This window comes from Seriola dumerili, unplaced genomic scaffold (genome assembly GCF_002260705.1).
Source record: "Seriola dumerili isolate Sdu_G_001 unplaced genomic scaffold, Sdu_1.0 BDQW01000478.1, whole genome shotgun sequence".
NCBI lineage: Eukaryota > Metazoa > Chordata > Actinopteri > Carangiformes > Carangidae > Seriola > Seriola dumerili.
This window is the reverse complement of record NW_019174733.1, coordinates 1,226,139-1,240,418: the sequence shown is the minus strand read 5'-3', so window position 1 is coordinate 1,240,418 and position 14,280 is coordinate 1,226,139. Positions and strand designations below refer to the sequence as shown.

The 14,280-nt window shown below is 39.1% G+C and overlaps 1 protein-coding gene across 1 annotated transcript; it reads right to left on the bottom strand.

Moving 5' to 3' along the window:
* Positions 1 to 2,591: 2,591 nt before the first annotated feature.
* LOC111235279 (carbohydrate sulfotransferase 3-like) lies at positions 2,592 to 9,778 on the bottom strand. The gene is made up of 4 exons (XM_022763686.1): positions 9,393 to 9,778; positions 7,163 to 7,329; positions 5,994 to 6,545; positions 2,592 to 5,025 (listed from the first exon to the last, which is right to left on the bottom strand). Exons 2-4 carry the CDS (start codon positions 7,240 to 7,242, stop codon positions 4,329 to 4,331), a joined length of 1,329 nt encoding a protein of 442 aa, XP_022619407.1. The 5' UTR covers positions 7,243 to 7,329; positions 9,393 to 9,778; the 3' UTR covers positions 2,592 to 4,328.
* Between the last annotated feature and the right edge of the window lie 4,502 nt (positions 9,779 to 14,280).

The window sequence follows — 14,280 nt, the reverse complement described above, 5'->3', positions numbered from 1 at the left end:
TGGATTCTAATCATCTCATGATTAAATCACTAAAAACCTAACAGAGATGCTGTTGTTGCAGTGTTGTGTTCAAACAACTTGAACCTCAACTGCTATTACAGTCAAAGTCATGGGTCTGCAAGACTCTCTTGGACATTACATTTACATACAACTAAACTCTGATAGCGATTAGGTTTTGATCCAGAGTCCTGTGTGTGGGTTTAGGTTTGGTTCAGGTCAAGGAAAGATTGCAGATTTAGATTTTGTTAAATGTAAATAAATATATTCTGTCTGAAATCAATGTGAACATTTCTGTATTAAACCAAACCACAATCTTTCCCCAACCTTAACCAAGTGCTGTGAGAGTCTATAACCATAAAAAAGTTTAATGTCACACTCACTAGAAATGGATATTGCACTGCAAGATCAGATCAGATATTTTGGCAGAAAACAAATATGTTGTCTGTGAAAATTTTCCTGATAAATCATTATTAACATATTTGCCAAATGCATAAATTAAGACCTCATTAAGTTAATATAAAACATAATCCAGTCAGAATTAAATCTCCTAAATTAAATTTCCAGGAGACAGCACTGGGGTCCGAGGTGCTGGTATCCTCAGGGCCAAAACAGTATGTTATGCTCAAGCACTCCCTTGCGCAAAAGGCTTTTTAAACTGTTTTAAAACCTTGCATTGCTCTTCTTCTCATATCTTGGTGAATTGTTACTTTTTGCACTGTATTTCCAATTATAGGCTATGTGAAACTGTTGGATGTTATATGTGAGATTACCGTATATAATTAGTTTAGTTTTCACTGTATGTACCAATGACTGTATATAAAGATGGACAACATGACAGCTGCCTAAAAGGGAAGCCAAAACCCTGCCGACAGTGCATAATTAGTTGGGAATGGTAATGGGAGTGTAACGTCATGTCTGACAGCTGTGACATGATTGACTTCCAATTGGGTCAACCAGGTAAATGGAGCCTCGATACCACGGCTCCACTCCCTGATCACTACTGCGCAGACTCTGGCTCCTAATGACCTCACCAGTGCAGGGTGGCCGGGCTCGTATCTAGGATATTTCGGCTTCATTATTGAACAGGGGAAGGAAGTGGAGACACGTCATCCATCTTCATCTACAGTCATCGGTTTTCACCTAAATCAGGGTTATTGGCATCACTCTTAAGAGATACTGCGCAACCTTTTGCTGGTTAAACACTGGTAAAGAAAAAAAACCTACCGCTTGTCAAACGTATTACTCTACAGCAACCCTAGTGGTCAAAAACAAGAGCAGATTCCTTGATGAAACTTGAAACTGGGCTGGAGCTGGGTCCTCAGTGACTTATCACCAAAACTTTTCCTCTTTTGCCGGATGGAAACATCTGCTGTGTTGCTGTGGGAATATTCAGCAAGGAGGGAAATGATCTGGGAGAAAACCAGCTTGACCAACAGCTGTGAACTCTAAAGTGTTTTCTCTCAGCTGGGGCATGAAACAGACAGAAAGAATGCAGACTTGAATAGGCTCCTTGTTTTGGCCTTTTTTCTCCAGTTACTTCCCACTCGGCCTTTTGGGGATCCCTGGCAACAGCATGCATTTGGACGAGGAGCTAGACTGAGAGAATGCAACTGAGTAAACAATCCCACATTTATCTCCATTTTATCCATGTTATACTAAGCCTCTGCATTTCACTGTTTAGAAAAAACCGTTGATAAAATGGCAGAGATATTTGTGGTGGAATCTGTGGAGGACGAATGCTGAAGACATGCCCAAGTGCACATGCTGGTTTATCTGGAGTCAAGCTTTTCTACTCAAAATCTTGAAAAGGAAATGGAGAAATCAATGAGCACGAAGAAATTATGATCATTCTTTTGTCTTGCTACTGATTTATATACACCTGTAGCCAATGTGAGGAGTTTGAAGTTTAGAAAAAGCCAAACATTAGGTCCTAAGATAATGAGAATACCATAAACACAGCTTTCTGTTCCAGTTACTCTGATGGGATTTTCATACTGCTGGAAAATCTGAAGGAATTAACATTAGTGTTTCTGTGCACTGTAACATGGTGTTACATCCAAAACTGTGAGCAACTGATGGTTTCATTTTGCATCCTTGAGCTGCAGGAGGGTCACTTTATGTTTGACAGAAGCAGCATTTTCACTGTTAAAAATCATCAAATCATCTGTGTGATACATTTGCTTACGCATCTGTGCACAGGCTCTTGGTTTCTTCTGCAAGAATATCCAGAGTGTGATGGTAAAAAAAAAAAGTTTTAATAGTAAACACTGACAGTAAGTCATTAAAGAAACTCAGAACTTTGACAACCTACGGCACGATTACCCTGTTCTTCAATGAGACTTTGTCCTTAAAAGTGATTTTCCACCAAAAGTCTTTGGAGTATCAAACATTCAGCCTCTGTCGTGTTGAAATGTGGCTCTAAGATTTTGCACTTTGCTCATTTGTGAAGAAAAGCAGCTGTGAGGAATATTGAATAGCTAATTATCAGGCCCAAGCATTGAAATGACTTGATGTAAAAATCAATATGAACACAGCTTGAAAGTGAAATGTTCAACTGTCAGGGCAGAGACCTGAAACGTTTGCAGCTGACTTGTGACTTGACTTGATGGTTTTATTTTGGATCCTTTGACAAGACTTGAGACTTAACTTGATACTTTTTCCACCATGAAAAAATTTAATTGAATACGACAATCATTTCTCTATGACGGTCCGACAACCAACTTTTTACAGTCAAACATACCTGTTTATCTTTATGCCAAAGGAATAACTGCAAAACCGTACTGCTTTCACATTATTATTGCCATTCTGTGTATCTGATTTGTTGAATGCATACTCTGCTACACCCATTGTTTCAGTTGCACTTGTATTTCACAGCATTCTTTTCTTCTTCTTTTCTTTTTTTTTTAAATACTTCAGTACTGAATCTGGGCAGCTGATGGCCTCTGAGTATTCATATTCATGTTTTCAACACTAACGTAGTATAAGCCCTCTTCTATACGTACCTCTAATGCATACCCCCTTTTCCGTAAGCGGCACTGCAGTCTCAGCAGTGCCTCAGCCAAGTTGAACACAATGCTGCTATTGAACTAGAGTCACAGTGGATACCTTTATATACGGTCAAGAGTGACAGTTAATGAAGCAGCACCTGGGTCTCACTGAGAGCGATAGACCACATTAATGCAGCTACATACGTACTTTGTATATATTTGTCACCAAAACAATCAACATACGAGAATCTCACAACTTGTAAGTGAATTTTGTATGTCTTCCTTTTTTCTGGTGGTTTTATTTCTTTAAGATGGGAAGTAATTAAAAAAAAAAAACGTGTGTGACCGTGAGCACACTTGTCTGACATACACAGATCAGCTCTCACCTTGTCATTCTGAGCAGCCTGCCGACAGAAGCGGCAGGTTATTACCAGAGACGCTGCTTTTGTAAAATGACACCCAAACTGCCTGTTTACTTAGAGGCCGAGAAGCAGCACTGGGAAATCCATTACTACAACTATGGCTACTGGGGAAAAACAGCACTTGTTGAATGTTGAAGACACATTAAGGTATCTGAGGTAAAGTATATTTCTTTCTTTCACAAGAGAAATGCTTTAAATGGCATTTGGTTAAAGACATCAGAGAGTATTGTATATTTTCACATGGTATACTGTTGAGAGGATATGAATACTCCTCATGAAGACACCACAAAATGCAATGCAACATTCACTTCACCTGAGTCAGTTATGTAAAGCCCTATCAGCGCACATCAGGTCTAATCTAAAGTTATCATATCAGTTGCCTAGTCTAGTGCGGATCTATTAAAATACAAGCCAGGTTGAACAAGGCAGAATTAAGCACTAGCTTCATTAACCATATGAGCAGAAACACACACTCTTCCACACACATACACACACACACAAACAAAACACATACACATCACTTTCACTGTAGTTTATCCCTGATGATCTAAACATAATCAACTATCAATAAAATCTTACATATTAATCTCAGGCAATCTGTCAGGCTTGACATCTATGCTTATTTCATATAAATGAAACACAGAGCATGACATAAAGCTTAAGTACCAAGCTCCTCAGTGAACACGGTATGCAAATAAATACTTTTCTTTATCAAGTGGCTCTTCATTGTTACAATGAGGCACATCATTGGTGAGTATAATTATTACTGTAGGGCCCAAATACTGTCACCAGTAAAACATTTAGTCTTTTATGGCACCGTTGCTTACTAGTTTTGGTGTGTGCAATAATGGCTTCTAATGGCTCCCATCCGTCGCGTGCAGAGTTCTGCATATTCACAGCTACATGTATGACTTTAAAACTAGTGAAACAATCTTTCCTCAAGCAAACTCATGGACTTATTCATCAGTGTCTTTTCGTCATCCACAAACCTGTACCCAAACAGCTTCATGGTGGGTCCACACACTCTCTGCACTACCTGAGCAAGTGTAAAGGGAATGCTAAACCTCCACTTCTCTGCCTGCTCTGATGAGTTCTTCTGGGTGGAGTAAATCCCGCTAGCTTCCTGTGTGGTCTGGGTGTTCCTCAGAATCCACTTCCTAGCTTGGGGACTAAATGGAATCCCTGTGAACCTGTACATTTCCTCTGCCTTCTGCATAGGGTAGCGGGCAATATCCTCATAACGAACTAACATATAGCGGTTCCTCAGCCAGCGAGGTCGGCTCAGTCCCACCTCTGCAGACATCCTAATTTGGTCACAGTTTCCTTTGAGCCTCTTCACCTCCTCGTCATCTTCAGGCACTTGGCCGTCCTGCGCCCAGGCCTTCCACGTCTGGTACTTGGAGGAGAAAGCCACCATGCGGGATGCTAAGATGGCCCGTGGATCTCGGACTAGCTGGATCACTCTCACATCCAAGCGAGGGTCGTCCACCAAAGGCCGCAATGTGTCCAGCTGGCGCACACGGACAGTCTTAATGGCATGGTGTTGCTTGGAAAGGCAGGATTCAGATGCCAGGGTCAAATTCAGCGGCCCACAGCGACGAGTCTTACAGTGATACCTAAAACAAGAGCGGTATGGATATGATAAATATCTTTCAAAGGCGGGAAGATTTATTTCAGGTTTGGGGTTCCAGAAATAAATGTCTTGTTCGTAGTCTGAGTTGAAGCAGTGAGAGCACTTATAAAACTTCTATGGGCATGAAACTCTCTGGCTGAATCATCAGTCCTAAAGATGAGCAAATGCCTGGTTCTTTGGAATAACGTCAAAGGTGCAAGACTGTGGAGATAATAAAGCTAAGGGTTGAAGTCGACTATGATTCCCAAGTGGCACTGCAGTAAGAAACCAAGTTTAAAATTTTGTTAGGGTTAGTTAACCCTAACCAGGGTTAGTTAACCCTAACCCTAACTGACTTTTTTTTTCAGATTTTCATTATCATTTAATCTGATGACGATTTTCTGGATTAATGAATTAAATGTTTGTTCTATAAATGCCAGAAAATGGAGGAAAATACCCATCACATCCTAAATCCTACAGTGACGTCTTCAAATTGTTTTTGCTTCGCTAAACACTATACCTTGAATATTGAAACTATTTTCCAGAAGCTTATTTGAACTCTGAGTTAATGTTAGATCAGTTGCATCAACTATGGTGCAATGTTTTTTTTCCCAACTGTAATGATGAAACATTTTGAATGTGCTACTCTTCTGAAACTATCATCGTAAGCTGAAGCTCATAGGTATCACACTTTAGAGCAAACTCAAGCCTGAAGAAATAAAAAGACTTCTCAGAACCTATATTGAATTAATTAAAAGTAATATCCATAACATAAACCTATAGTTTCAATTAATTATCCAGAAGACTTGCTGCAGAACATCAAGGACATCATCGTTAAAAGAACTACTGCCAGAGCCAGCAGTCCATCCCTTATTGCAGCTGTATCACTGTTAAATTTTAGTATCTTCTTCAGATTCAACCAACACTGTAAGTTTGATCAATAACACTGAGTATCTAGAGAATGTACAATACCTCTCAAAAACATCTTTGATCACAGGAGTGCAGACAGGTTCTTCGCAGAGCGATAAACTAGACTCTCTTCGAAAAAGAGCCGGGGTGACGTGGTCCAGAGGTGGGGGAGAGATGAACTTCTCAAGAGGAGAGAAATCGCACAAGAAGAGCCCCTGGAGTACATCCCGGTAGATTCCTGCCAACACTGTCCCATTGTTTGCCTCTGCGGCCATGGTCAGCATGCGCTCCACATGCCACAAGGGCTCAAACAGGTAGAACATATTCTCCCCGTGCTGGTTGAAAAACTCCCCCACAAATGAGGAACCTGTTCGTGTGGTGGCCAAGAGTAATATGTGCTTACGGCCATTGCTGTAGCTGTATGTGCCCAGGTCATCCACTTCATCCTCCGCCTGTTCCTCAGAGAAATTTGAGTAATTCCCTTTGGTACTGGTGAGTTTAGAAAGCAGCATTTTGAGCACCGTCAAGGAGCCATTTTGTGTTGGGTTGCTGTAATTCAGTGGAGTCGTTGGGGTCTGCTGAGGAGTCTGCCTCTGGATCAGCTTATCAGAGACCCTGGTGAGAAATAGCAATTGACCACAGATTAAGCAGCGTTAACACATTTGGATGAGTCACATATTTCATAATTTGCATTTAGCTGACACTGGCAAATTGAGCTACTGTGTGTTTGAGTTGGAGACTGGAAACAGGGGGGAGCAGTTATCCTGGCTCGGTAACAAAATCAACTGCTCAAGGCCAACAAATAGTTAATTCGTGAGCTGTGAAGGTGCATATAGGCAGATTTTTTTTACTTTTGGGCAGAGCAATTCTAGCTATTCATTCCTGTTTCCAGTTGTTATACTAATCTAAGATAACCAGCTGCTGGCTCGCTTCCTTTTCCTAGAGATGTGGTACTTTTCCACTTGTCTCAATCTTGATAATCTAGAAGGACATTGAGCAATTAGTTACCCAGATATATTTTTTCTTGAGCAAGTGAAGAAAACTGCTTTGACAGTGAGACAGCCAGGTTGGATGATACAAAAAGCAAAAGGTGATCCTAAGACACGGTGTGTATGTAAATCTGAAGACAGGAGTTGTTTCTTTCCGAGAACATATGACTGCAACCAAAGCAATGAAATGTATAATTTCTTGTGATTGACTGCAAATTCTCCAGGTAGATTTTACTCTTTTACCTTGACAGGATATTGCTTTCCTTCTCGATGATGACCAGGGCAACGATACAGATGAAGACGATTGCATATTTGGTCTTCATTCTTGAGTCCTGGCTTTGTACTTGGATGTCTAGAGTCTAGTCTCTGTTGCTGGTCATAGCTTGTCATGCAGATGCTAAAGCTTCATTCTGCAATAAGAAAGGTACTTCAATTAAGAAGTTAAACATGCAAACTAGATGTTATTCCAGGTTCATAATGACTCTTAAACAACACTAAACATCAAATGATTGTGCACCTTGTGTCTGGCTCAGGTCGTGAAAATACTTTTCTGAGTATGAGGATGGGTAAACATAAAGCAGAGTAAGAAGACAAGAATGGATGTCAAAAACACTACCATGAAGTCATACAACAGACATGCCTCATAATGGATTATCCTGAAGACTCAAACTATTCAAAACAGAATAGTTTGTGTAGTTTGAATAGTTTCAGCTCTTATCTCAGATGAACCTAAATTCAGTCAGTGTTTTGTTTATATTATAACACCATGCATTCACAGATGCATTGAATTCCCAGGAATAATTGGCAGTTTCCACATCACAGTTTTTGTAAACTTGTTTGTCTCGTTTCTTACAACCACAGAAAAAGAAACTAGGGCTGGGATCAGGAAAGAAGGAGAAGACAGATGAGAGAGAGAGAGGGGGGAGAGTTAATGTAAACAGGTGTGGTATTCAGTGCCAGAAAACACAGTGGAGCACTGCCACATGGCAGTGAGTTGGGGGATATGGCAAATTTTGACTCAAGCACTGTGTGTTTTCAACACTCCCATGTATTTAACAGGAAGCCACCTTCAACACTCAAGAAGTCAGCGTGTTGCTTAATTGCCATCTTACAAGTAAATTCATAGCAGAGAACACGGGGCAAGTCAGAGCATGGTAGTGAAAAAAAGAAATCTCGCGTCATCAACTGAGTATTGTCCTTCCCATCTGTTGGGAGTATTGCATTACTCTCCCATGTTTAAAGGTTATTCAGGCAACCTGAACTCATAAATGCTGAGGCAAATCACTAAGGAACACTTAACCTTACCAGACACGTTGCTCTTGTGAAAGACTTTTGATTTGATATTCTTCAGTAGAACAAATTTCTTCATTCTGAATAAATTATCTATGGAGTACTGCAACACACAAACACACACACACACACACACACACACACGCCATTTGGACCTGTCAAGACGGTGAAAAATTTCTACAAAGCATATCATTAAGAGAAAAAGAGAGACATAGTTTTGAAGCCGTTGTGAAATGATTGTGTGCTCTGTAAGTAAATATCACCCAATTATCTGAGCTTAATACGGCATAGCCGTCAAACTGTCAGGCTGAAGCACGTTGAGCCGAGCACTTTTACATATTCAAGAGTCACTGGAGCGTTTGGCAAATCTGACTATCTGCTCAGGCAGAAACACACATCACTCTGTTTATCATCTCACTACAAATTACATTAATGGTTGCCTTCAAAGCCTCGAAGCAGCGTCTCATGGAGACGCTGAAAGCTAAATTCCCTCTGAAAGCTTTTCTGTTCATCCTGGGGTGTTAGTGTCAACAATTAACTGTTATGGGCAAATATTGAAAACCCTGATAATTTGTACAGGTGCCGTTTATCATTTCAATATGATTTATTGGCTGATTTTAGTCTGGATGTCATACTAGTTGCCATTAGGAAATAAAGAAAACTAACCCCCTCTATGTGTGGTGCCCATGTAATACTATAGCAGTCATTTAGGGGGAGGGGGCATTTCCAACATCCCCAGGACTGAACCATGATGAATACAGACTAATGAATACTTCTGCATGATATTAATCTCTGATGCTCTGAGATGATGCTTTCATGTCCTCAACATTAAATCTGGGGGAAAAAAATGGTTTTATGAGCAACTCACATCTATAACAGAGAATTATTGATCACAGTGGACAACACGACACACACAGCCTCCATATCTGCTCAATCATCATCTATACCTGCATCGTATGAGGAAACATATACACATCACACATGTATGGTTTGACAGTAGTGGAGATAGTGGTAGACTTTATCATTATTCATCATTTATAGCGTTTAACGCGCACGGCAGCATGATGTTTACACGCTCCACCGTGCGCACCGTGGCTCTATAGGTTTTGTTTTGTTTTGTTTTTTTAAGCTTTGTGTTCATTTCCTGCCAGAAGAAAATAGCATGTGTTCAGATGTTACAAACCTTTAGCTGGTCTCTCTCTGCAATCGAGCAAAAATGTCCCCGATCTTGTGAGAAACAGTATCGTCCTCTCGTAGCATCTTGCTGCATTGTCTCGGACTAGGACACACTGCTTCATTGTATCCTCGGACGCGGGCTCGTCTCCTCTGCCGGATGAATGAGAGGCAGCGCGGAGGCACGGACGTCTTGCAGAAACATCGGTATTGAAACGGAAACCAGAATAATCTTTGTTTTTGGGGTTTTAAAAAAAAATTAATTAATCCGACTAAACAGAGAGATAGAAAAGAAATAATGGCTGTGTCACATAGGTAATTCAAGAATTTGCGAGCAGTCGACAGAAACAGACTCACTCATTTGCCCGGAAATTAGATCTGTGTTTCAAATATCGCTTCAAAAACTTTTCCTCTAACTTTTCTCATGTGCAGAACCACGCTGTATGAACAAGCTGACCCTTCACGTCACCGAGCCCCCCCCCCCCCCAACCCAACCCAACCCAACCCCCCGCGTCAGACATCCTGTGTCTGGTCACGTGATCCCCCCCCAAAATACACCCTGCAATTTTGTATAGAAGGACTGTATCTGCCTGCTCTAGGAGAGCGTTTTAATTATATGTAGCTATATAGTTATCACTGTCAGGCTGGTTAATGGCTCTTTGAGGAAGTTAACATCATCTACTGTTAGTCAAGCAGCAGCACATTATTAGAATTTAAAAATTTTGAAAAACCTTGAATTTTTCCACTTTGGTCAATTTCTTTGACCCCTGTGCTTTCACTACTTTGATAAGTCAAAATGTCTGCTGGGGGAAAAAAGTGTGTTAGACATGTACAGATATTCAGTCTTCATATGTCTTTATATATTGGTCATATTGTGGGGAATGACCAGATCTGTGTGTGGTCCGTGTTTTTGAACAGCTAGTTTAATAATCACTGCTACACCCTATCCACAATTGTAGATAAAGATATACTTTTCTAAATGTTTCCCAACATGCTGAACTCATGTAAATGCGCAGAAAAACAAGACACAATTGCAGTGGGTTTTTCTTTCTTTTTTTTTTCTTTTTTTTTTTTTTTTTTTTTACAAATATTGTCCACCACCAGGTTTTTACCACTTGGAGGCAGCAGTGTAAAACAATGTAGAGCAGCGGAGCAGCATATCAGAGGGGAGTCAGCCCAATAGCACAAGCTTAATTTGGCCAACATGAAGTACCTACACTCAGCTGTACATCTGTTTAATTTGACATTCATCTACAGAATATATTTGATGCATATGATTTTCATCTTTCAATACACATTTTAATGTAAAATATATTATAGACAATGTGAAGCGAACTCTGCAATATTGGAATTTCAGTTTGCATTTAACTAAAGGGCAGTTCAATATACCACACTGAACATATGTTTTGGGGGAGTCTCCGTTTGTGAATGTGCACAAACTACGAATAAAAGTGCTTAAATTTGGTCTCATGAGTATATTTTCACATTACCTTAGTTTATTCTCATTGGTTGTTTTTATATATTCATGTGTTTATATGTGATATACATGTATTTATTTTACTGTTGCAGTTATAAAGTTTTTATTTCTTTAGGGTCCTGCTGTATCATGCAAGTTGCTGAGGTTCCAGTGACAAACTGCTGAGGCCTCAAGGTTTTGTTTAACTCTAACTAAGACCCATAATACAGGGGCTATCAGGTTCATAAATTAAACTATACAGGGACTATCAGTTTCATTAATTATTTCAACACCTCACTGGATTCCTGCTGGTGGTCATTTTGGAGAAGTCCATGATGAGACCTGCAGAAGTAGCGTGTCATATCTTTTAGGATTTTGCATGATTCATGACTCTGTGTTCACTCTGCAAGCACTCTCAGAGGTTTATGAAAATGAAAGGTTGTTAACCTACAGTATACTCTACATGGAGAGATTAAAGGAGTGACCTAGTTTTAGAGTGGACCAGGACTAAAAGCAAACCTCTGCCCTTAGCGAACCGCACTAGAGATTATCAATAATAATCCAAAATGGTAAAGCTGAATTGGGTGTCTTGAAAACAGGTGCTCTAACAGACAGAATGATCTGGTAGTGAGACAAGTACTGTGGGCTATAAATCATTCAAACTTTCCCTTTCTATTTTTGACCTGGCAAATCTAATTTTTCCAAGTATGAATTGGAATTTCTTTTTTAATATGTTTTTCAAAATTCAAGGATTTACCAAGGCAGTATTTTGTTTCCACTCCAAAAACACAGTATAAATGGATAACTTCACATACCCAATTCAAACAGCTGGAGATAGTGTAGTGTTTAAAGATTGTTATCACAGGGTTGCTGTTTGTCGTGGGAATGGCTATATACAGAGATACAGAGATATACAAATTATACTTTTGAATATGACATATATTTATATATATACATATATATATATATATGTATATATATAAATGTTTATATGTGATATACATGCATTTATTTTACTGTTGCAGTTATAAAGTTTTATATATATATATATATATATATATATATATACTGTATGATGGATGTTTTTTCTGTATACTTGGGATTCTTGTAATCCAAATGTTGTTGATGTCTTAGTGATTAACAGTTATTTGGTAATCTACATGTTCATTTGACATTTTCATGGGCCCTCACGTTTCGGTACAGGATGAGGGGACGAGAGCCAAACTAATTCTACTTGCAGCTCTCTCTGTCAACATTGCCTCTTGATAAACAGCCAGAAACGTGCTCCAAACTTCAACCAAATAATGTAATCATACACAGCAAACCCAAATGTTGCAGAGGAAAACATTTTCTCCTATAATCATTTCATGTAATTTGAAGATTAATTACGTTTGAATGCTTTAACTGTAATTCTATTAAAATGAAATAACTGAAGATATAGGGTATAATATTGTTGTTGTTCTTGCTTAATTCAAATCACACTAGTTTTTTATTTTTATTTTTATAATGTACTGGTCCATGTTAAAGGCTTTTTATTTTTAGTCATCAACTTGAGTGCCTGAATTTGATGTTTATTCCACATGGTAAGCATGGATGTGGACTTTTTTATTCTTTTGGTAATTAAACAAAAGTCAAGGTAAGGCAACTTCATTTGTGCAACACAATCCAGGTTCATTCAAAATGCTTTTCACAAGACCAAATTGGGATAAAATAGTGCAGATCTAAGGCCCTCTGTGTGACTAAAAATTTGGTTTTGCTTGAAAGCAGTTCTGTGTGGGTGTGTTCAAGATATTTACAGTATAGTGACTATAAACAGGTTCACCAGTGTTTGGATTTAGTTCACAGAACAATCAACAGACTGGCGCTGGCTGACCTGAGAGGTCAAGTTGGTTGATATTGGAGCAAAACTTCTTGATGTGTTTTGGTCTCAGAGAAAGATGCCGTCTGCTCTTTTCTTATGACTTTCTCATAACACAACAGAAGAAGAAACAAATATTATTATCTGTCATGTTTAAGCCTCTGCTGCTCTTCATTCCTTGAATTTTGTTTGTTTTCATGTAGATGCTGAAGCCTTTAAGGGCGATATCCTTTTAAAGAAGTAGGCCTATAACTGAAGTGGCCTATCGAGTCAAGTCGTGCTCTCCACTTGAAATTTCCGGTTAAAGTGAGCCTATTTAGATGCAAGTCTGGTCTTGACTATTGATAACAACAATCCAAATCAAGTGATGCACATGAAACAGTGAGCTGAAATGATGAGCATCTGAAATTTCCCTATGGACAGCCTTATTGCCTCATCCCCTACAGGAACAAAGAGGTCAACATGTGCCGCTGTGATTGAAGGCACGGGATTAGAAACTAAGAAGATGACTACAGATGAGCAGTGAGCTTTTACTAGTATGATTTTTCACAATGATCATTTTCGAAGACACTTGCACGTACAGTGACAGATTTAAAGTATAACACTGACACACATGTGCAGTTTCTAAACATTTTAAACAAAAGTCTCATTCATTATGACAGAGGATAAAAACCACGAAGGTCATCCATTTGTGAACCCATGTAATGTTGCACGCGATATAGGCAGCATGTCCATTCTGTGGCTACTTGTAGCAAGATTGTGTGTGCTAATTGTGTTTTACATTTATGTCTGATGGAGCCTGTGTGAGACAGGCCCCCGTGCATTACAAGATGAGGAGGGATTAGAGCACAGGGGGTTAATCTTTAGGCCTGCCATCTGCCAGTACCATGAGAATTAAACCTGAAACCAAGGCCTTAACCATCAACATATACAAGTAACCTGACAGGTGATGTTTTTTTTACGGGATTTATTGTTGGGCCATCATATGAAAAAGTAAACATCACGGATGTGCTTTTGAATACTGCTGTCTGGAGATACTATGATTCCAGTTGTACAGGTGTTACTGCACATGCAGGCCAGAGGTTACTGATCTTAATTTATGCACTAATGTTCCTAAAAAATAAATAAATTATTTAATAAATAAATAAATGTTGACAGTTTTCACCTCTTGTCCTCCCTGTAACAGTTGCAGTTTTAAAAGAGTACAATTTGTTCACCAAGCAGGCACTGAGGTCATGCTATGTACTGTACATTCAACCAGTACCACGGAGATTATAAAGTAGATTTAATTTCTGTATGAGAATGGACTATAAAAGGTTTATTCATGTGTGTAAATCCTCTTGCATGCAACATGTTTTAATGGTGTGCATAGACATCACACAGTTGTATTGTCTGTAGCATTGACGTATTATTTTCTTGATCTGTAATTATTTTCTACAGTGTTCATTTTAGATCCCATAAATTGAATCTGTTGTATCTGATTGCAGATCATAGTAGGTATTTTTGAAATACCATAGGTAGTCATACAGTAAAAGTAAAACAAAAAAAGTGGGGAATTCTGAATCACTTTGATTTGCATTCAGT